At 43.3% G+C, this 21060-nt stretch overlaps 1 protein-coding gene across 7 annotated transcripts in view; it reads right to left on the bottom strand.

The window, feature by feature from the left end:
- Positions 1-108: 108 nt before the first annotated feature.
- Positions 109-21060, bottom strand: part of myo3a (myosin IIIA) — a 38592-nt gene continuing 17640 nt past the window's right edge. For 2 of the 7 annotated variants that reach the window (XM_034572919.1, XM_034572920.1), the window contains 28 exons: positions 20909-20950; positions 20161-20257; positions 19499-19615; positions 18721-18825; positions 18479-18562; positions 17808-18010; positions 16711-16809; positions 16486-16600; positions 15496-15622; positions 14800-15010; positions 14259-14406; positions 13021-13174; positions 12839-12927; positions 12626-12755; positions 12003-12085; positions 11810-11851; positions 10242-10322; positions 9946-10151; positions 9687-9798; positions 9343-9505; positions 9171-9257; positions 8954-9077; positions 7576-8869; positions 6914-7058; positions 4445-4536; positions 3684-3724; positions 1189-1473; positions 109-930 (listed from right to left, as the gene is read on the bottom strand). In XM_034572919.1, the coding sequence (XP_034428810.1) occupies positions 816-930; positions 1189-1473; positions 3684-3724; positions 4445-4536; positions 6914-7058; positions 7576-8869; positions 8954-9077; positions 9171-9257; positions 9343-9505; positions 9687-9798; positions 9946-10151; positions 10242-10322; positions 11810-11851; positions 12003-12085; positions 12626-12755; positions 12839-12927; positions 13021-13174; positions 14259-14406; positions 14800-15010; positions 15496-15622; positions 16486-16600; positions 16711-16809; positions 17808-18010; positions 18479-18562; positions 18721-18825; positions 19499-19615; positions 20161-20257; positions 20909-20950 (4591 nt within the window). In that variant the 3' untranslated portion in view covers positions 109-815. Of the gene's footprint in view, positions 931-1188; positions 1474-3683; positions 3725-4444; positions 4537-6913; positions 7059-7575; positions 8870-8953; positions 9078-9170; positions 9258-9342; positions 9506-9686; positions 9799-9945; positions 10152-10241; positions 10323-10610; positions 10686-11809; positions 11852-12002; positions 12086-12625; positions 12756-12838; positions 12928-13020; positions 13175-14258; positions 14407-14799; positions 15011-15495; positions 15623-16485; positions 16601-16710; positions 16810-17807; positions 18011-18478; positions 18563-18720; positions 18826-19498; positions 19616-20160; positions 20258-20908; positions 20951-21060 lie in introns of all 7 variants that reach the window. The other 5 variants (XM_034572927.1, XM_034572925.1, XM_034572922.1 and 2 more) reach the window with 5 other exon arrangements.

Below are 21060 nucleotides of genomic sequence, written 5' to 3' on the forward strand. Positions count from 1 at the left end.
TCCCAGTTGTTCTCTGGTTGTCTGTGTGTTATTTCCAGGATGCATGTGGTTGTGTGTGTAGTTTTTGTGTCAGTGTGTGTTGTCGGGGATTCACTTACACCCCCCCCCGAGGGAGGTTCTCTCCTTTAAAATGTCACGTAAAGGTCAAAGTTAGAATCTCAAAGAAAAATGTTCAAGTCAATATGAAAAAGAGGATTTTACTCGACTGGTCTGATAAACATGACACAGCTGCTCATGTTAACACATTTGGACACCACAGTAATAATATTGAGATTACTACTTTAAAAAATAACCTGACTCTACACGGTGAATACGATAAATTGAATGTCACAAGGAATTTGAAAATATTTTATTTTTACACGGACAAACCAGATGATTGCAGCCGACAGAAGAATTTACATTTCTTACAACACGACGACACCGAAGCCGATTTTCCAAAGATACATTCATCAAAAACTGTGAAAGTGTTAAGAGCAGGATTTTTGCATATTTACATGATCTACAGTATGGACATTATATAAAATCACATCTGAGGTTTAAATAAACAATCTCACACAAATTCGACGAGCAAAGAAAGAAAATGAATAAAAGAAAAATGAGCAAAAGTACAGTTTACAAATGACATAAATAAAAGCTTCATTCCCTGCGAGTTTAAACAGCGTAACATTGTATTATTTATATTTACCTTCAAACCTCTGTTGTGCTGAATTTCACTGGTGGTGACTGCGATGAATCAGATACTTGTGATATTTGTATGACGCTTCACATATTAACAGTTTGTGCGACAATCGGGGTAAAAAGGTTCCGTCCTGCTTTCAGTAGCGTTTGATGAGCCTTCGTCTCTGCGAGGTCTTCCTCAGCAGATGTCTGAAGTCGTACGGGTTGTCCTCGGCCCGACTCTCTGTGGAGGTCGTCCTGTGAACGGAGCGCCTGTCGACACATCGCGAGAGAGAAACAGGGAAATGAACCAAGGATGGAGAGTTGAAACAAAAAGAATCAGAAGAGAAGATGAAAAGATTCTTGTTTAATATCTCCAGTCGTCATTTATCATGTGTCTGAGCTGTTTGTAGCTAACTTATTTGTTGTCAGGCAGAGAATCAAAAAGGGTTAAACTCTATTGACCCACCGGCTATAAAACCACTTCTCTGTAAAAACCCTTCCTACTACACGAGGTGAAGATGCTTGTACCTGTTGTCTTTGGCAGGTTTGGGCGGCTCTGGTTCAGTGACGGCTCGCTCTCTGGTCGGTCTCCCGGCAGCAGCTGGTCTCTGCTCAGCAGGCGGCCTCCGGTCCGAGGAGCGTCTCCTGTCCGAGGAGCGCCTCCTGACCGAGGAGCGCCTCCTGATCGAGGAGCGCCTACTCTCGGCCATGCTGCTGCTGTGGGACGTTTCCTCTGTGGATATGGAGGGTTCCGACCTGCTGGTGACCAGGCCTCTGTAGTAGTAGTCGTCGACATCCAGCAGCTTCCCTGGACTGAAGCACAAACAGGAGATGGATCGATGTCAATTTAAAACCAGTTTTTAAACATGTTTACCCCCAGTCTGGGGAAATCCAGCACCACTATGAACTTCTGTTATTGTCACAACAGCAAGAGATACAGAAATACTTTCATCAACACTCAAAGCACTTTACAGTATAAGTCTTATTCACACATTCAGCAGCAACACAGATGAACAGTCATTAGGTCCAGTGTGCAAAGACATTTCAGGATGATCTGGAGGAGCTGGGTATTGAACCAACGACCTCCAGCTTAGTGAAACCTACAGTATTTCACAAAGTCTTTATTTTTAGATTATGTTGTTGTGTCAGTCTCAGTGAGACATATATATTTATTGTTATTGTGTAGATTTGTATTTCATTTACTTGCTTCTTAATTTACTGTTTAAAGACTGGAATCAAGCCCTGATGTCACACAGCTGAGATCACAGCTGAGTCCAAGTGACACAAACAGGAGAGAAATAAAAAGTATTTGTTATTAAAACGAAAACCACTATCAAAGATACATTTTAATTTTCCTACCTGTTGTCTAAAAGACTTTTAGGATTTTTTAAATGTTTCCTCTCATTCACAAGCATGTGTTTGAAATGAAATGTCCTTTTAAAAGTTTCCCTGAATGAGATTAGTGTTGAGTTGTTGAAATGTTTGTTTAAAAAGACGAAGGCCTCTTTCCTCACATGTCCTCATATCACTGTCATGGTGGGACTTTAGTTTTTTTTAGACGCTTCCCACGTCCAGAACCACAGAAAGACACTTTCTCGAGGACAAAGAGGTTGAAGGTCAAACCGTCAGTCTGCAGGGATCCGCCCACCAGACTTCATTTTGACCTCCATGTGAACGGGAGCGAGGAAACGATCATTTCCGCGTGGAGATCAATGAGTCTCACACATAATCAGACGCTATCGGAAATCAGTCTCTTTATGAGTCCAGTGCTGCAGCTTCACCGATACTGATCCTTTAAAAGCTGAAGATCTTTAAAGCCAGTTTAGAGCAATGTTAATGACACGATGTTAGGGACGGTCCAGCTCTCCTGTCCACCCTGAATCTCTTAACCCTTTATTGGAGTAAATGGACTTGATGGTTTTTGAGGCGTCCTTCTGACAAACAAACGTCCATCTTCAGATATGGTGCTACAAGCTGTATCCCTCTGATCAGTCTAACTGCTAAAAGAGTAAACTATGAACACACTGTCATTCTAGACAAAGCTTAAGTCTATTTTCTTTGAATATTTAGTGAATAAAATTGGACTTTTATGGCTTTTTCCTTTCATTTTCTAATCTGCAGTCGCCCATTTCCTTTTTCTTGTCTATTTAGCTTCGGTTCAGGCACCAGGGGCCGAGTCGTGCCCGACACTTCAGCTGTAAACCAGCTGTTTCCGGGGCCAGTTCATCCTCGGTTCACTGCTCCTGCTAACTACTTTCCTCTGATTGTTCCAACTTGTTTCTTTATCAGAATGACTTTTACTCTCTGTGCTTTAAATGGCAAATCCAAAAAGCATCACGAGCTGAATCACTATTGCTACCACGAGTAGAAAAAGCCACATGTAAGCGATGATATTTTTGATATTGGCTCTAAAATGGAGACCTCTACGTCGCACGATCACTCTTTCCCTCCTCGTTTCTCCTTCTGTACGTCTTTACTCATTACCTCCGTCTACTCTCCGGTGCTCACTCCTCACCACCCACGTGTTCCCATCTCCCGTCCTCCTCTGCTGTCAGCTTCAGCCAGAGATGCCATCTTTCCCGCTGACCTTCTCGTCCTTAATGATGCATGTAAACTGCTCCTGTCCATCGCCGGCCTTATTTATCTGCTAACACATTATTACCCTTGATGTTCAGCACTTTGTCGGACTGTGTGTTTGTGTGTGTATGAAGGTGCATGTGTGCGTCTCTTCAGAGCGCTGTGATAAAGCACAGTGCTTGTTCAGGCAGCCCTATCGCTCCATCATCAGCCCGACGCTGGGGGTGGTATTCTCACCTTGTCGCCTGTACGGCAAATACTGTATATATGCATACACACACTTTCTACGACCTCCTTTTTAAAACTTTATATCTATACACTGGAATACCACCATACAAAACGTTACATTTCATTGGGCATATTAGTAGTCGTAGCTCTGGACCAGCAGGCTTTTTAAAAACAGTGGTGATAGGTCATTAAAATGAGGTTTCGACTTGGACACTTACTCTTCTTTCCTGGGCTTGCGTCTGTCATCCTGGACGGAGCGCTGGGTGCAGAGAGACAGAGGACAGGTTGTTAAAAATCAATAATCTATATTCAGTGTCAGGACAGAGGTTCACAGCCCCTCTGCTCTCATGAGTCACGACCCCACCCCCCCCCCCCTCAAGGAGTTGAGAAACCACTGTTTTTTTAAAGTTTTGTTTTGTTAGTTATTCACCTCTTAATCAATAATAATGCACTTAAAATCTTACTTTGAATATTTTCAGTCTATAGCCTTGTTTAATTTATAATGGATCCATCAAGTCATCTCTTAAAAACTGTTATGACGATTGTTTTGTTTTCATAAAAAGACTCTTGCTTTTATGAAAGGTTGCTATTCTTTTCCACGTGTTAAAATGAAAGATGAAATTATTGATCAGATGTGTTATGTCTACAGAATATAACTCGGTCATCCAGACAAAGTGCTGCAGCTTTTATAAACGAGCCTCTTTCTGCTGAGCTGTTGTTCACTGAAATTATGAAGAACGCAAACATTTACATCGAGAGAACGCTGAACAAAAAGGAATTGACTCAGAATCGCACGTCACCGCTGAAGATACTTTTTCAGAAAACTTTATAAAAGGCAAGATTTGATGACATTGTCTGACAGAAGAGGGGAAAAATCAATCGAGCATTTTGAAAACCAACAGGTGGCGGAGCAGTTACTGTGTCACGTGACGAGCCTTGTCGGGGACGAGTATCTGAAATCGTTCAGCGTCTCACTCACATGAATCAGGTTGTAGTAGGTGGAGTCCTCTGGCGTGTTCAGGGTCTTCGGCTGCTGCGTCCTGCGGGGGGTCCGCGACAGCATCTTCTGAGCTGAAGGGAACAGAGACCATTTAAAAAGACAAACATCAGACACAGTAAAATGTCTAGTGTGGACACATGTTCCCTCACAGGGCCTACATTTCCCAGAATGCCATTCAACAATTTAAGATGTGTGGAGATGAATCTAAATTAAGACTTTCAGTTGGTTTTAGTTTTTTCTTTCTTCATTTTAACCACAGTATGGGACAATGAGGATGTTCTAGAAGGGCAGTGCAGAGGTGATGGTGCACGTGGGAAGAGCATGACCGGTAAATTAAGGTCCCTGGTCGGCCTCCATTAAGGATGTTGTGATATGTGTTTGGCACCTTTTTTATCCGTCAGGTCACCTGGCGCCTAAAGGCTGATTTTACTCTGACTAACATTTTGGAGCAGCAAAACAATTTTGGCTCTTTTAGCCTTGAGGGGAAAAAAAACAAACAAATGTTCCACTTGGTGTGTAAGTGGACATATGATGAGGAAAGTGATGATGACATCTGCAAAAAGCTGCGCCTCATCCATCAGGATGATGTGAAGCTGATCTTTGCAGGACTGGATCTGGTTTTCACTGCTCCCACACGTGCAGAACAGACTGAAGGCAGCTGCGTGTTGTGACCGATCAGGATCAGTCGGTTGGAGAGTCACACGTCATGCACACAAATCGATGCACGCGAGCGGGAACCGGCGCTGCCCTTTGACTTTGTTGTGCATATTGAGCTGCCCTCCATGCAGGCTGCAGTTTAACCCTAAGGCCTTTTGGCTGCTTTGAATTTTCCAACAGCGATTATGTGAAACAACCTCTGACATGAGCAAAGTGTGACGTAACCTTGTGATGATCCATGTTCGCTTTCTGGCGCGGTATCGAACGTAAAGCGAGAGTTGTCAGGTCGGCTTTTGTTCTTTCTTTTCCTGCATGAATTTCAATCTCTCATATTCGTCATGATCTCACACATCTCTCATATTTGATGATGCAATTAGAAGAATATTACAATGACCTTTTGCTTGTTGCTTGATATTAATCACTGTTCATGCAAAGGGTGAAACGCGTAGAAAAAACAATCCATTATGTCCTGAAGGTAAAGGAGGTGAAAAGTTTTCTCCAGCAACTCAAAGGTCGTTCTGCGTTTGCTCAAACGAGTAAATCCACCTTCACACACCCTCTTATTAATTCCCGCCATAATTGTTTGAGAGCGCTCGCTCACAAAACGTGATTAACATGCGATGACCTTCGCCATGAAGAACATTGTGAGTGGCGTTCCTCTGCGTTCGCTGTCCGTGCCACAAATGAATCTGACTAGGTTTATTACGTCAGTGAAATTCACGAGGACGGCTCAGGACTGTCGATGGAGAAACGACCCATCGGGGCTGAAAAGCACAAGTTTCTACAGAGATGCATTGGCCCTTGGAAATAACACAGATAAATTATTCTGCTTTACCTCAGGCCATGTGCTGCGCTCGGGGGAAAGACTGGAAAGGGCAAATGTGCTCGAGTTAGAAGACGACTGAAAAGGAAGCTAAAGGAAGTTCAAGGAATATTTAATCAAGAACTTCCCCTTTTTGTAACAGTGGCTGCTGTTTGTCAAAAGTTGCATCATCTGTTTTAAATTCAGGCACCAATAAGACTTGTTAAAAGTTAGGAAAAATGCATTAATTATAATAATTATATAAAAATGTCCTTTAGATAACTTCCTGTAATAAAACTCAAAGCCACTAAAAATCAAATCGTGGATTCATCATGATGTCGTCCAATAGAACACAATCATCGGTGTTATTGAAATTCTTCATTGTTTCCTCGAACGGTGACATTTCAGCCGTCGTCCTCGTTTTCTCTGAGACGCTGAACTTTCAATTTACAGTCCCCCGCCCGCTTACCCCCCCCCCCACAAAGCAATTACACCTATCAGCAGCGCAAATCAAACTTTACATTTGATGACACATCAGATGGTGCGCATGTTGGCCTTCGGGGGTTTTGGCACTTGACTTTCCCGGGTTTCCTGAGCTAATCAAGACAGAGAGAGAATGACAGCCTCTGATTAAAATCCACTTCTACTGTGAGAAGATCGTAATAACTTTACCTTTTTAATTTCCATATAATACCGAATAAAGACGGATTCCTGTCTTAAACCCTGGATCCAAAATCAAAGCTGAAATGTAAACTTGATTGTTAGTGTTGCAGGGAACGACTCGGTGTGATCGTAGAGGATCCACAGACTAGAAGAATGATCCTCCTCAGACAGGCAGTCAATCTTTCTTAATTATCTGATGATTCAATTTTTCAACAAACGGAACCAAACCTGCACATTAACCTCGGGTTAATCCGCGCCGACATCCTGCGTTATATTCATTGCTTTACAATCTATCTTTGTTGCCGAGCCAATCTCGCTTATCTTACTTGATTGGTGATTCTGGGGAGCGAAGCCATTGATTGCTTTGCCTCTCACAAACATGCCGTTGTTCACGGGGTTTGATTGATGGGCCTGGATGATCTCGTTCAACTTGTCCTGCAGGGTCACAAAGTCCTGAGACGTTTTTGCGATCTGTTGAAAGAGATGGAACGGAAATAATAACACGAGAAGATAAGAAGTTAGAGAGGTGACGTGGTAACATACGGAATCGTACATTATGTTTTCCCTTGATAACGAGTTAATTTTAGTTGTTATTTCGAGATAATGGGATAATTAACAAGTCATCTCGAGATAACGAACCTTTTGTTATCTCTCGGTAATGGGATAATTAATTTGAGATCACGATCTAATATTTTGTCAATGAACGAATGATGGATGACTTGAACACATGTATACGGGTAAACCTTTTTCTTTTGTTTTGTGCTTTACAAATGCTAATTAGATTTTTAATAAAAAAACTAAATGAATGTAGGTGTTCGGGTAACTGGTGATAAATTAACATGCTTTTAATTAGTTATATGATGCTATTAAAAACAGGGTGAAGCCTCATGACTGACTCGTGTATCCGGGATATTTTGGCTTTATTTTTGTACATCGGGAGGAAGTGGAGACGTGTCGTCCATCTTTGTTTCTGAAGGTATTACTGTACCTGTTTGGAGAAGCTCTGCAGCTCCCCAGCTTCTCTCTGTGCTGTTTGCTTGTTGCTCTTCAGGTTCTTTCTGTCCTTGTACCCTCTGAAGTTGCTCTGGATCTTCACCGCAGCCTGTTCTTCCTCCATTCGTTCTTTTTCGACATCGCTCTCCTCTCTACGTTCGATCACTATATCAGAAACGTCCAGGACCACCTCCTCCTCATTCTCCTCCTCTCCTTCTTTCACTCTCCTCCGTGCGTCTTGCTCTGCTTTCAGTTTCTTTCGGTCTCGATGGCCTCTGAAGTTACTTTGCAGGACAGTCGCAGCTTTTTCCTCATCCACTTCGTCCAGGTTCTCAGCAGAAGAGTCCAGTTGGGATTCTGGCACCGATTCCTCTGTGTGTATCAACTCTTCCTCCTCTTCTTCTTTTGGACGTTCGGGTGAGATCTCTTCTTTCTTCCTTTTCTTTGGGATCTTTCCTTCCTCCTCGAGTCGTTTGCGCTCCTTGTGGCCACGGAAGTTGCTCTGAAGCACCACGGCCGCTTTTGTCTCGTCCTGGTCGCCTGATGTCAAAGAAGCTTCTTGAGTTTCCTCTTCTTCTGCTCCATCGCTGCAGATGTCCTCTGGTGTTTGCACGTCTTCCTCAGCTTCAGGGCTGATCGCTGTTTGCGCCGCTTCTTCACCAGTTGCACTTTTCTTCTGTTTCTTAGCTGGGATTTTACCTTCTTCTTGCAACCTCTTCCTCTCTTTGTGACCCCTGAAATTGCTCTGGAGAACAGTCGCCGCCTTGGTTTCCTCCTCAACATTGACTTCCTCGTCCCCTGCTGCATTTTCCTCTCCATTCTTGTCCTCTTCCCGCTCTTCTTTTCCAGCATCTGCCTCTGGCGCGTCCTCGATCACGGCCTCGTCCACTACCTCTGTATGTTCCTCGTCTTCTGCCACCTGTGTGTGATCACTGTCATCGTTTTCCTCTGCTTCATACGTACTCTCCTCATCCTCTTCATTCTCCTCTTTATCTTTTATCTTCTCCCTCTCTCCTTCTTTGCTTGTAGCGTCTTTCCCACCTCTTTCCTGATCCCCTAACACCGCCGTGTTTGGCGGTGACTCTACCTCGGACCCAGCCATCGTCTGTTTCCTCTCCTTAAACTTTTTCCTCTCTTTGAAGCCTCTGTAGTTGCTCTGGAGAACGACGGCAGCTTTAGCTTCCTCCTCTTCGTTGTTTGCTTCAGTTTCTGGATTCGAGTCGTTGGTGCTTTTCTCTGGTTCAGATGCCTGTTCCGCCTTTTCCTTCTCCGCCTTCTCCTTCACTTCCCTACAAAGAAAATTGTTACGTCTTTATCAGAAACTAATTCAACATCTTTAGGTTTTACATCTTTGAGTTTTGCGCTTGTCCCACCGTTTTCTTTTGAAACTTTTCCTTTCTTTATGCCCTCTGTAGCGAGCCTGAATCTTGGTTGCAGCTTTGTTCTTCTCGTCTACCAACTCCTTGTATTTCTTTTTTGCAAGATAGCCTCTGCAAACTGAAGTGGAAGACAAGGAAAAACATAAACTGATATAATTCATAACAAGCTGGGATTGTGAAGGATAAATGATTGAGCTCAGTTTGCTCTCACCAGCCTGAAACTGTACGATGAAGGCCTCAAACTTTGCTTTGTTTTTGTCATCGGTGGCCCTCTTCCGAACTTTGTGACCTCTGTAAGCTGGAGATTAAAGTATGAATTAGCGTGACTGCTCCGTGGCTCATTCATATTCCAGGACACTGACGAGTCGGTGCAGATTACTGACCTGACTGCAGCACCAGAGCGCTCTGTTCTCGCTCTTTTAATATCCGCCGGTACCGCTTGGCTCCCAACCAGCCTCGAATGTAAGCCTGGAGCAGAACGAGTCGCTGCGTGCCCTGCTGCACCATCAGATTCAGATGTTCCACGTGATAGTACTTCAGGAAAACCTGAGAGACGAGACACAACCTCTTTATTGATCATCCTATCAAATCAATTCATACTTTAAGTTGATGAAAATACATTTTTAGGTGCAAGTACTGTTGATTGTACTGGTTTGTTTACCTAGAGATCAAACACATACATCAGCAAATAACACAGAACTTAAGTTAAAATAACTGCTGTACTTACTTTGGTCTTCCCCATTGCCCAGTTCTCCAGCTTGGCCTTCTCCAGTATTGTTGAACAGGTTTCTGGAGTCACATCCGGCTCCTCATGAGCATGAAACGCCAAGATGGAGTATCTGTAATAAACGGTGCAATCAACAAAGGGTCAATTATATACACATTATAATAATGTAAAGATGTCTTTATATGTGTAATTCTGTTTTTTAAATTTGTTTAAAATCCCTTAAATCAGCTGTTTCCTCCGCTGACTCCGACCTGCTGACCTCTTTATGAAGTTGGCCAACAGGATGCGGTGGGAGTAGCCCTGCCGCCTGATCTTGGCGGTCTCCAGGACCCCGGTGTAACGCAGCTGAACCAGAACCTTCTCCCGGTCGAACTTGTTAGCTTGGCGATCGTTGTTGGGCTTGATGCAGCGCACGAAGTGAGGCTGCCCCGCCACCATCTTGGACAGCAGGTCCATCAGAGAGTACTGCAGAGAGGCGAGCAGAGTGTAAAGAAAAACGTAGTCGACAATACATCTCTGACGTGTGCAAATAAAAAAAAAAGAGCACAATCTTACTCTGAAGTAGGAGGCCACGGTCTGCGTTCTCATGTTGGTTGTTTCTCTCGGGTGGTACGGAACGTCTCCTTGTTCCCCCGCCTGAAACATTAAATAAGTCACAAAGCAAATCATCCTGTGCTCTGATTATTCTACTCTCTACTCTACTAATGCTTTTATTTACAAGGTGCACTTAAGCTACCAAGGTATTAGAGTGTGAGAGGGCACAATAAAGACACTGGGCAAAGGTTAATGTAAAGCACTAGCAGCGGTGGTGGCTGCAGCCCACCTGTCGACGTAGAGTCATAATGAAGAAAAACACATTCCCATTAGAGTTTTCAAAGCAAATAGGTGTTTTGAAAAATTCTTTTTTGAAAAATCACCAATCACCGTTTGCACTCTGCCATCAAGAGACGCATTGAGAAAGCTTATTTTTTCAGGCGTGAGCTTTATTTCCCGCGCAGGCTGCAAAAGAGACGCATGAAATGGATAAACAATTAAAAAAAAGTGCCAAATTAAGTTTATGGTCTGCCACTTGTTTAAATATCAGAAATATTTCAAGTATTCACAGTATTTGATCTAAGAAGACAACACAGAAAGCTACATCAACATGAACATTATAAATTACGCACAGACATGTAACTATTTGGTAACAAGCTCTAAATCTATAAACTAAGCAGAACCAGCTTTATAACGAACCAACGGCCATTTGCTGTTGTTCGAGCTCATCGGATCCTCAGAGCAGTTTGATGAGCTCTTTGTCTCATATGCAGATAAATGGAAATGGATTCAGGAAGTCATCAAACACGGTTCATTTGAACGTAGCTCCTGTCAATGTGCTTTTAGGCGAGCTAATTACCTGCCGGCCTTAACAGCAGGAAACGGCAATTGTGCACCTCCACATTGTGAAGTAATTTACTGGAGTTACTGAAGTTGTGCCATTAATTAGCCAGGAGGAGTTTTTATTAGGCCATCAGCGACTGAAAGAGATGGAATACTGATGATTTGAAAGTTGAATGTAAAGTTTGAATCATTTCTTAACTGAATAAAACTGGAATCGTCTACTTGATACAGATCCAATGTGAAGATGTTTATTCATTCAGGCTGCAAGGATCCAAGATGGATGACATGACAGATTCCCAAAAGAGACGCCAGGTCATCTTGATCGAGCCCTGGTGGTGGGCTGCAGTATAGGTCATAAATCTTGCCTCCTCCATGTTAGCGGATGGGACATGGACCAAACTACAAAGATGGCTTCTGTATTTCACATAGTTCTTTTCCCTCTTGTGTAGGTTCACATGCTTGTTTTAGTGATTTGACGCTCTAATAACGGATGCGATTAAAAACTCGTGCTATAAAAACTGGGATGTCATGATTGACAGCTGACACTGACTTGTGATTGGTTGAGCTTGTGTATCAGTGGAATCATGAAACGTGAAATGACACGCACATAGACTATGGTGTTCATTGTATACAGTGTAGATATAAAGCTGTGTCTGCTGCTACTAGATACACCAGCTACTAGAGATCTAGACTGAGTGAAGGTGTATCACACTGAAGCACTAACTACATGGACATCTTTTGATTACCTCACTGAAACAAGAAGCAGTGTACAGGGTTAACACTCCCATCTTTTAAGGCAGAAGTGCAGAGGAAAAGAAAATGACAGGAAAATAAGGTGAGATTACGGTTTTGATGGAAAACACTACAGAGATGAAAGAAGGCTGAATTAGAGCTCAGGAGCAGATCTCACGGTGATGATATAGACCGAGCTGTAAGTACCTTGGCGAAGTTGATGGTGCGTGTCGGGGTCCGCGGGTTGCACATCGTGTTTATGACTTTGCCCTTGGTGTGGGCGAGGTTTCCTGTCAAATAAGCACAGAGAAGATGAGGGTCAGTGGGAAAGTGCCCTCCACTAGGGAGACCCGGCCATTCATCCAGAAATCATCTACAGAAACAAAGCTGCTGTGTGCGGAGGGGGCTCAGCAGCTCAGCAGCTCATCACTGGGAACTAATGTGAATCAAGAAGAGTTGATTCTTTAAGAACCTAAATAAAAAAAGTTCACTACTTTCTCCCTTTTGTGAGTTGCAGTTGACCGGGTCACTGAAAACAGCCGCACACTGTCACGCAGCACTCGATACTGCTTAAAAGAGCGATAATGTGATTATTGGCTTTGCAGGTCGATTTTGACCGAGCTGGCTCGCTGCTCGGCCAACAAAAGGACAGGAAAGCTGCTTATTACAAATGTCCCGCAGAGAACGGAGGGCAGAGTAACAATAGCCTTTTGTTTTACTTACAGTGCGTATTTAGTGCTGCCTGTGAACCGTTGTAGTAAACAACATCCGTCTTGTTTCTCTTCTGTTTTTTCCTGAAGGTAAAACTATACGCCGGCCTCCTCCTGTACCTGTTTTGGTGAGCGGGTGGGTGACGAGTTTGCGAATCAGCTCGTTCTCTGACGACCGCAGCAGCAGGACGATGTCGGCTGGAAGCGTGTCTCTGTTCTTGGCCAAGAAGCCGGCAGCGTTGTAAATCACCTTGAGGACAAAAAACACACGTTAACTAGTTTCAGTTTAAAAAGTAACTGATGCAAAAAGTATTATGATCAAATGTCAAATACCTTTCCAGCATAGTGGTGGATCCCAAAGCCAAGGTCAACTCTCTTTGGTCTCCAGAAGCTTTTGGTCTTCAGATTATCTTCAAATTTCTCTACATTTCCAAGATGCACATTATTAATGATCCTCTCAAACATTATGAATGTAGGTTTTGAGACTTTACATCGGAAAACAGATTCCCACTGACCTACGAGAGTCTGGTCTGTGGCCTGTGGGAAGCGACTCTCCTCGTCCAGGAGCGACAGCATCCCCATGGGCTTCTGTAGGAACAGATCCAGGAGAGGTCGGTTGTCCTCGTACTCGATCATCCGAGCGTCCACCTCCTCATTCAGATATTCATCCTGCACAGAAATGACAGCCACTTTTGAACTTTACCTGTAATGTTTTGCAGAAATACCAGGTTTACCATTAAATCCATTTGTATCCCAGCTGTTTTCTGCTCACATTCCATTATAGTCAGAAAACTAAACTTTGAAGTAAGAACTATAAAAACATTGCATATTGGAGGCATCTGACAACATAAATCAGCTTTTCAAACTACATAAATCTAACCTAAAGCTTGTTGCCTAGTGATAAACTGCTGCTTCCCTATATATTCAGATGAATCTAGTCCAGGGGGCAAAGTCAGCGAATCCCTCCACTTTCCTGTATGTTGCGCTAACCTGATCACGTCAGGCTGACTGAATCTCAGGGCTCGCTGCTACAGGGACTCGGGAACATTTCCACCCTGAGACTTTTCTATCCCACGAAGAAAAAGGACGAAAGGGGAACTAACGGCATCACATCAACGTGCTTATTGTAGCATGAAATGCACGTTGTGAAGTAAACGACCCACATGAGGAAATCTTTACGGATGGAGATAGACGATCTATATATAAGTGCATGTATGGAAACGTATAGAAGATGGAGCACAGTCTTTAAAACTGCTTTATTTTATTGCTTATTAATCTCGTGGCACATTACAGTTCCCTTATGCTACATATATATATATATATATATATATATATATATAATGTTGGCAGTAGAGGACAAATATACTTCCAGGCCTGGTGCCAACAATACCCCAGAGTGAGTTTAAGTCCAACGCTAACTGTCTTCAACTCCTAATTGACCCTCGTTGGGGATGATTTATGGCTCCTCTCCACGGGTGAGACCAAATCATTTAACATTAGCAAACCATTCTCTCTCCTTTCCCCCAAGGCAACGCACCCACATACAGGGGACCTCGCTCTCCCGTAAATAAAGACAGCAGCATATTTTACCCTTGTCGTCTGTTAAAACGCAAGCGGATGACAAATGATGACGTGTTATCTCCATTTAGATGGAAATGAGGTGATAAAATGCAAACCACGATGCTCTGCAGGAGGGATTCGAGCTCTCAGGATGTTTGATCTTTGATTGCAGAGCCGGGTCGGAGGAACTCACCTGTTCCCAGGCGAATATGTGCTGGTTGAAGTAAAACTGGATCTGCTCGTTGGCGATGTTGATGCAGAGCTGCTCGAAAGAGTTCTTCTTGAAGTTCTCGAAACCGAAGATGTCCAAGATGCCGATGTTCAGGCCCTTGTCCTCTTCTCTGTAGGTGAGAGGGATGAAGTGTTATCCCAGCAGAGTTCAGATAAAATATGTCTGGAGCATAATTTCTGTGGCCTTGCTAAAAAATAAATAAAGCAATGTCCAGTTATCAACTCTTTTCATACATCTACGATTGGGGGGTAAGTTACTTTAGATATTTTTTACCTCTGCAAAGGAGGTTGTGTTTACCACGAATATTGGAGGAAAGAAGCGGCAGCTATGGTTCAAGGAAGAACTCATTAAATTGCGGATCCAGATCAGATTCCACGTGATCCAAGAAAAACTTAAAATCCTACTCGTTCATGCTTCTCCTACATAAGAGTATAAACTTTTCGAGATGACCTCATTCTACGTTCACACACACACCATCACACTCTCTCACTCCTAATCTCACCCTAGGTGGCTGTCGGGCCGCAGCAGCGAGTTAATGCGGTTGACGATCCAGCTGAAGAGGCGTCCGTAGAGAGCCTTGCCCATGGCGTCCCTCACCTCCGCCGCTTTTTCCACCGTGTTGGGCCTGACGATGGTCTCTCCCCGGGCAACGACACAGTGGGAGGTCAGGGCTTCTTGGAGCTCGTCTGAGCGGATGTGCAGCAGCGAGGCCACTGTGGAGAAACGAGATAAGGTTTGAAATGGGGATGAAAGTCAAGTGGAAAGTGTACAAGTAATACATGCATGATGTGCAAACTTTATCTGTCCTCATTCAGAAGGTGATGCTCTGGATTCACGACTAAAATCATTCATGTTTATGCTCATTAATGAAATAGATTGACGCCATTTAAGCAGCTTTGTAAATTACCGGTCATAAGAAATGTTTAGATTTAGAAAACATAATGCGAATGTGAAATCTACCGACTGCAGCAGTATGTTGGGTAATGACGTCCCTGCAACTCCTGCACTGATGGATGATTTATTTCAGAACAATAGTTTCCTATATTTAGCTGCACCTGGAGCTCTCTGCAGAGTTAATGGAAAGAAGCAGAGGAGGGGGAGGAGAGACGTGGGGGGTGCAGGGGAAGAAGCTCGGAGTCATGTTTGCTTTTTACGTCATCGCACACTGAACTGTGGCCGGTGCCCCGCCCCCTCTCACCGTTCTCCAGCACAGAAATGTTGGAGATGTTGCTCTTGTCAGTTTGATGCTCCGAGGCGACCGGGCTGAACTCGATATCTCCAGAGTTGAGGATGGCGGCCAGGGTGCTGTACACACTGCCCAGCTCCTGCACAAACAACGGAGACAGGATCATCTTGTAAACTGACAGATTTGATATGTTTTCATCTGCACTATAGACTTTATGTAACGCAGTGGTACTTGAATACCTTCCAAGTACAATTTCTACTCAGTGTGAGGTACAATATGTTCTAGTCTTGTGTAAATGTACTGAATAACTGCTTTCACCCCCAAACTATACACACAAATACCTATAGGTAATTATTGATTGTTATTCGCATCCAGAATTATAAATGTGCGACCTCAAAAGTTTTGCACAACTTTCATTCTCTGTAACGAAAAAATTATATTCAAATTCTGTGCACAGGATGTCATATTTTGACGTGTAATTTGAAAAACAAACAGTAAATAGAAATAAATGCATCCACCAAGAAAACCTTTTCCAAGGTTTCAGTTTGTGTTTCAAAGTAGATAAAAGTGCCTCAAAGATAATCTTCACACACGTTCTGTGATCCCAATGCGAGACAGGACGTTCTGCAGAAACGAGGCCCGTCCTCCAGCACAGCCGAGCAGCGATTACAGGATAAGTGCTATTGACGTGCAGATCCCAGAGGCAATCAGTTCTTTGGGCCTCATTAGTCTTCACAATGCCAACAGCTGACTGCCTCCATGTGCCTGTGGCTTCATTCCCCATAATAAGCCGTACTCTACACCTTTATACACTGACTATACACTGGTTTTAAAGCTTATTTGATGTATTTTTACATGCAAACATGTTTTTTTTTGTTGCAAACACATTTTCATACATGGCAGATGTGTGAGACACTATGGGTGTTAAATCAAGGTTATACTACAATCGTGGAAAAGCCAATTTCAGCTTCTCTCCCTGTGATCAATGCAGCAGTTCTGTACCTCCAGGGTGAATCCAATGACTTTGAAACACTGCTCCACTGCGTCAAACTGCTCCTTGTAGAAGGTGTTGCTCACGATGTCAGGCCCTAATTTAATGTGCTCGTTACACAGATACCTGCGGTACGAAGAGGAGGCAGAGATCAGGACCGGGGGAGCAGGGAGCTGGCAGCGTGAGAGGGGAAATAACAGTGTTAGGGAGAAGGGGCCAGGAAACGTCAAACCTACTTAGGGGTTTTGCTGTCGGAGAGCTTGTAGTGGGCGAGTTTCTTCCTGTCGGCCAGGCCCGCGTAAATGTAGTAGAAGATGTGGAAGTTTCTCTCCCCTCTGTCGAAACACACAGATTAAACATTCAGGTTATAAAAACACACAATGTGGTTTTATGAGCATAATACTTAAATAAATGTCTCTCCTGTTTTGCTAATATAAGAGAAACACAAGTAGGACTCTATGGATAAAGAGCTCATACCTCTGCCAGTCCCATCAATCCCCTTAAATTCAATCGAGCTGCACCACATACCACACACTTATAAATATCATATATATATATATAGTCATAAAGTTGAAAAATGCCATATTTCACAATGATAAACAAAGTGAAGAATAATTCCTGGATCCAGATCTGCCCCAACTTTAATGGGTTCTTCTTCCCTGACCCGAATCACATCTTAACAACCAAGTTTCGTGAAAATCTGCTGAGTTGCTTTTGTGTAATCTTGCCTATAAATCTTTAAGATTCACATTCTGCTGACTATCCTCCTCACAGATCTGAAAACACAACATCCCTGAGGTAACAAATCTTAGGAGGATTAAATCTTGAACAAACATGGCTCCAACTTGTTTGCTGTCCCCCAACAATTACTATCTAACCGGCTGAATAAAAGTGAAGCTGCACACGGAGCTCACAGCCAAATCAACCCGTCTCTGACCCGAGTGTCTGTTTCCTAATGAAATACTTGAGTCTGTCTCTGAACGTCCACTGAGGACACCTGCAGGACCACAATCTTTGATCGAACAGGAAACAAGCCAGTCCCTCCACTTGACCCGCTCCGTTCCGCGGACACATGATAAAAGGGAAAGATGGATTGACTGAAGTGCAGCTGGAAGGTAAATGCCACCAGTTTGATATGGAGAAGCAGAGGTGCAAGGAGGAGACAGGTCATTACGCACTGATCCCAGGCCAGCAGAGCAAAATAACCATCCAGGCAATGTTCTTTCAGGAAACGACAGGAGACGTGATTCAAATTCAATTTGACTTTCTTTTGTGGAAAAAGTTTCTTACATAAGAAAAAGGACATAAACGAGAAGGAGGAGGTGATACTTACACGGCCTGGTGGATGACTCTGGATTTCTCCAGCAGGTACTCGGAGATCTGCGCCCCCACCACCGTTCCTCCGCAGGTGAACTTCATCTCCAGGTATTTGCCGAAGCGGCTGGAGTTGTCGTTGATGACGGTGCAGGCGTTTCCAAAAGCCTCCACCAGGCTGTTGACCAGCAGGATCTTCTCCTGCAGCGTCCGGTTATTGGCCTGAAGAAAACATTAAACCATCATAGAAACCCGATATAACTATTTTGTTAGAATGGTATAGATACTTTTCTGCAGTGTGCCTTTCTATTAATGTTTTTCCTATCAAAAGTGACATTGCCATTGGTTTTCTTTATTATTCCACTAATAAAAAAGCAAATTGAAATGGAAGTTGCAAAGCATGACTGGCACCAGCTGCAGCTTCACACAAACTCATCATAGGAAGTTTCAAAATCCTTGACCATGTATTTGGCTGCTGCAAAGTTTAAAATGGTGATTTCCTGAAATCATAAACATCTTTTTAGATTTCAAAAAGTATTTACTGTGACGCTTTTCTCTATTGTTTTGATCTGAGATTTTCAAACTCTGACATTGTTTGTACCTCAGGAAAATCTCTGTGAAATCTCCACATGAAGAATAAATAACAACGACGTGTAAATTAAATGTATTTATGGAGCAATTAGAACTCACCTTCCCGAGAACAGTCAGCTGCTGCACCAGCAGATGAGCACTCTCTGTTTTCCCTGCTCCGCTCTCTCCGCTGATCACAACACACTGCGCACAGGAAGTCAGAGACATCATTATAAGACCAGTAATGATAACACTGACTCCTTTAGACAAGGTTCATCTTCTTTGTACAACTGGCACCAAGACATTTTTAGGGTAAAAGTGACTGTGTTAAAATAATAAAGTAACACGTGTATGTGCTGTACCTGGTCTGTGTTGTATGACACCATGGACTGGTAGGCGATATCGGCCACAGCGTAGATGTGCGGCGGGTTCACTGTGCGTTTGGCTCCAATGTACATCTTAGTGTCCTGGGAAGAGAAGAGGATTGACGGTAAGATAAGCAAGCGCCCCCTGGTGTCTGGCCGCAGTAAAGGCCGTAAGCCCTGCCTCCTCCATGTTAGATGCTGGGACATGGACCAAACGAAACAAAATCAAAAAACACAACATACATTTTTCCTCAAAGATGGTTTCTTTCATTTTAGAAAGCTCTACTCTTTTATTATTATTTTAGCTTCATTTCTGGATGGTGGGAGGAAGTGGAGACGCCTCCTCCATCTCTATTTACAGTATGATTGAACAGGTACCTGAATGTCACATACACCAGAATGTAGATACTGTTTAGAAGAAAAAGATTATGTTATCAGGAATTGGTGTTGCTACATTAGACGACACACCAAATGAAATATTCGCTCTGTACAAACTGTCCTATTATATTTTACTTCTGGGAGGAGAGGAATGAAAAACAGCCACAAACTTGAGGCAAAGGAAAACATAATGATTGTAAATACAACCAGTGAGGTATGGAAGAGGCAGTGTCTCTGTGTATGTGTGTGTGTAGTAGAGGCTAAATGGGATGCAGCCGACTGCAGAGCTGCTCAGGCCCTAATGAGACACGCTCGGCTACATTCGGTGCATTAGTGACCAAATGCACGAGCACACATGCGTAAAAGAAAACACACACGACGTTGTATATCCACAGACCTGAGGATTGTATATCTCCATCTTATGGAAGGGATTGACTGCGATGAGGATGTCCCCCACATATGTGTAGATTTGGTCTCTTCCATAGCGACTCTGAAGATGCTCGGTGACCGTGTTCTGGAAGAAAGAAACCACAAACTTTGTTCAGTTTTTCAAACGCTTCAATCCTATAAAGTTACTTAGAAGAGATAAATGCATAAAAAATCATTATTAAAACCAAACGCTCCTTTAGCTCAAGTCGAGGCCTGTGACGTCAGTGTTTTATCTTCCTGTCACGCAGTGATTGATTCTCCCGTCTTCATACTTACGGGACAGGTACATCAACAACAGCACGACAGCACTGCCTCCCTCACACTCATCTTGACGGATGGGTGGAAATATCCGCTGCTAACTGAGACTGTTTGTATCGTTCAATATGTCACATTTGATAAATTGCTCTCGATGTTATTTGTGCCACTGTGCAGCTCCCGCCAATTGGCCAATCGAATAACTACAAGATACCGTGGATGTTCTTTTCGTTGTAGTGAATGTGATTGTTACAAAAAGGTCTCTTTCGTTTCCAGAGTAAAAAAAATATAGAATATGTGAACCTCAACTTTGAAACTGAGGAAGACTATCATCTCGGTTCTAGAAAGGTCAAAGCTGAGTTCGGGCTTTCTTACCTCGTCCAGCACTTCTAAGGTGGCGAGGTCTTCCACCTCGTCCGGGTCACCCTGCGTCTTCATGTGGCTTCCTTTTTTAGTGTGGATGCGTTCATGCCTGCAACTCACAGGACGCACAACCAAGCCACTTCATAAGCAGCGTGTGTAATGTGATAATTCATCCTGCTTCAAATTCAGTGCATGCAGAGCACAAAATGGTGCAGCTCACATTCCGGCCAATGTTATTTGCTTGGGCAAAGAACAAATCTCTTCAAACAAATTCTAAATAACTTAAACATACAGATCTAAATGTAAATATAACACTTTATAGCATGAATGTTAAATCAGTAAGAAGGTCACTCAGCACTCCATCCTCTCTTGGCCTCGGGATACATGAAATAAACCTGCTCACTGCTCATGGTAGCGTTGATAGTAATATTCCACGCTCGAGTACAAACAGGGTCCAGTGAAAACAAAATGCTGCAAAAGTATCTTGTGGGGAGTTTCACTGCGAACATGTGAAAATTGAATCTACTCATATCGAAATTTGACTCCCTCGTGAGCGCCCCCTACATGAGAGTTGAACCTCTGTACCCATACAACATAAAACACAAACAAAATGACGCAGAAACAAGACAATTCCAACAATGGCAGCATGCAAACAGCAGTGAACTATTCAGTCAACTGGGAGTACATGTGCCATCTCTACTACAACAAGAGTCATCATCTACTCCTAATGTGGCATAAAGGTCATATATGCATGTGTTACCTGTCATTACTGTCTGTGCTTCTGTTTGTCTTTCCGTGATGGCTTGAACGACAGAAATAGGATTAACATTTCACGACTGTATGGATGAGCTGGGCCAACATTTGAACTGGTGTGCAGCCTGCACGTGTCAAGTGAAGCTGGGGCGGGATTGA

The sequence above is a fragment of the Hippoglossus hippoglossus genome, chromosome 20, assembly GCF_009819705.1.
Source record: "Hippoglossus hippoglossus isolate fHipHip1 chromosome 20, fHipHip1.pri, whole genome shotgun sequence".
NCBI lineage: Eukaryota > Metazoa > Chordata > Actinopteri > Pleuronectiformes > Pleuronectidae > Hippoglossus > Hippoglossus hippoglossus.